The sequence below is a fragment of the Trichechus manatus genome, unplaced genomic scaffold (assembly GCF_000243295.1).
Source record: "Trichechus manatus latirostris isolate Lorelei unplaced genomic scaffold, TriManLat1.0 scaffold00008, whole genome shotgun sequence".
Classification (NCBI taxonomy): Eukaryota; Metazoa; Chordata; class Mammalia; order Sirenia; family Trichechidae; genus Trichechus; species Trichechus manatus.
In genome coordinates, this window is record NW_004443944.1 from 8,179,838 (window position 1) to 8,181,942 (window position 2,105).

The 2,105-nt window shown below is 50.3% G+C and overlaps 1 protein-coding gene across 2 annotated transcripts in view; it reads left to right on the top strand.

Annotated features, from left to right (window-relative positions):
• AURKA (aurora kinase A) overlaps window positions 1–2,105 on the top strand; it is a 23,619-nt gene that overhangs the window by 8,461 nt on the left and 13,053 nt on the right. For both annotated transcript variants that reach the window (XM_004370219.2, XM_023742807.1), the window contains exon 3: window positions 542–821. In XM_004370219.2, the coding sequence (XP_004370276.1) occupies window positions 542–821 (280 nt within the window). The remainder of the gene's footprint in view (window positions 1–541; window positions 822–2,105) is intronic.

Consider the following 2,105-nt stretch of genomic DNA (forward strand, 5'->3'; position numbering starts at 1 on the left):
TGCCTCAGGACACAATCCAATCTTGTAGATTGAGTCCTGCCTCACTAACCCAACTGCCACCCATCCTCCCTCATTAACATCATAGAGGCAGGATTTACCACACATGGGAAAATCACACAGTACCGGCAATCATGGCCCAGCCAAATTGATACACACATTTTTGGGGGGACATAATTCAATCCATGACAGTGATTTCTTTGTTTTTCTCTTAAATGCAAGCATTCAAAGAAATTTCAAAATTAGAATTGAGATTTTAGTATAAAGTTTGTATGTTGTGCCTCTTTCCTAAACAACAAATTAGGAGTGTTTTCTGTTATTGAGGATTTTCAGAAAGTGCTTAATGCTTCCTCCTTGTATCACTGAAGTGTTCCTTTTAGCCATATACTGCATCCTCTGGATGTGCTAACTAAAGTGGCATTTCTTCCTTTAGGGATACTCACTATTTTGTCACACAAGAAAACAAGCTTTGTGAAATTCTCAAAATATTCAGCTTTCGTTCGTGACGACCATGAATTCGGTTTTATTTTTTCCTCCTGCCTAGACTATACTTCCACTTGGCGACGGTCCAAAGCGTGTTCTGGTGACTCAGCCATTCCCTTCTCAGAACCCGTTGTCTGCAAGTGGGGGCCAGGCTCAGCGGGTCTTGTGTCCTTCGAATTCCTCCCAGAGCGGCCCTTCACAAGCACAGAAGCTTGTCTCCAGCCGAAAGCCAGTTCAGAGTCAGAAGCAGAAGCCATTGCAGATAACCACTGTACCTCGTCCTGTCTCCAGGCCACCCAACAACACCCCAAAGAGTGAGCAGGCCCAGCCGCCAGCATCTGGTAAACCAGCTTCTGAGACTCGTTGGAGAGTCATTCTTTCTAGCTGTTGCAAACAAGCGAGTGTGTGAGCTCGTGTTTATTGTCTGAAGGCCTAGCTTTTACATCCTGTCTACAGAGAAGGGGACAGTGTGATATTCAGGTTGAAGTGGTAGTGTCTGCCATGGGTCAGGCCTGTGCTAGAAATACAGGCCTGATCACTGCCCTTATGGGACATTTGGGAGTCAGGGAGGACACAGGACCATTCCTATGTCCTGCTGATTGCTTAATAGTGGGTGGATTGTAGGTTACCCTCGTGGTGCAGTAGTGAAGCACTCGGCTGCTAACCGAAGGGTTGGCGGGTGGAATTCACCAGCTGCTCTGCGGGAGAAAGATGTGGCAGCCTGCTTCCATAGAGATTACAGCCTTGGAAACCCTATGGGGCAGTTCTACCCTGTCCTGTCAGGTCACTATGAGCTGCAATCGACTTGACAGCAACGGGTTGGGTTTGGTTTGGTTTGTTATAGCAGACAGCATCTGAAGAACTGAAAAGTCTGAGGTTTATGGGGCATGGGCGGAGCTTGGGAGCACATGGGTTAATTGAGGCAGAGCAGGTGGGGTCATGGTGGGCACTGTTGGCTGTGTTAAGGAGCAGGGCTCCATCTAGTGCATTGGGGTGCTGCTGAAGGGTTTTTGAGTAGAGGGTGGGCATTTTAGAAAGCTCCCTCTGGGTGTGTTGAATGAATCGGAGAGTCGCACTGGTGGATCCAGGGACACTGGGACAGGAGGCTTTTGCAGTGGTTTAGGCCAGAGGTAGTGGCCTGCACTGGGCGCAGGAGGGTGGGTGGGGATAGTTGTTATTTACTGCCTGTTGGGTGCTTACACACAGCGGACTCTGTGGTAAGCACTTCTTTCCTCCATTGCTGTCTCGTTGCATCCTCATAACCACTCTCTAAAGGGAGCCAGGGTTGCTAGCTTGGTTTTGTAGAGGAGGAAGCTAAGACTCAGAAGAGGTTAACTTAATCCAAAGACAAAGCAAGGATGGAGAGGCGCAGACTCAGTAGAGCTGGGCACCCAAGGAGACATGGAGGAGGAGTGAAGAGGAGTTAGGGACGGTGGGCACGCTGGTGGGGAACCACGAGGAGTTAGGGACGGTGGGCACGCTGGTAGGGAACCACGAGGAGTTAGGGACGGTGGGCACGCTGGTAGGGAACCACGCGGAGTTAGGGACGGTGGGCACGCTGGTAGGGAACCACGCGGAGTTAGGGACGGTGGGCACGCTGGTAGGGAACCACGCGGAGTTAGGGA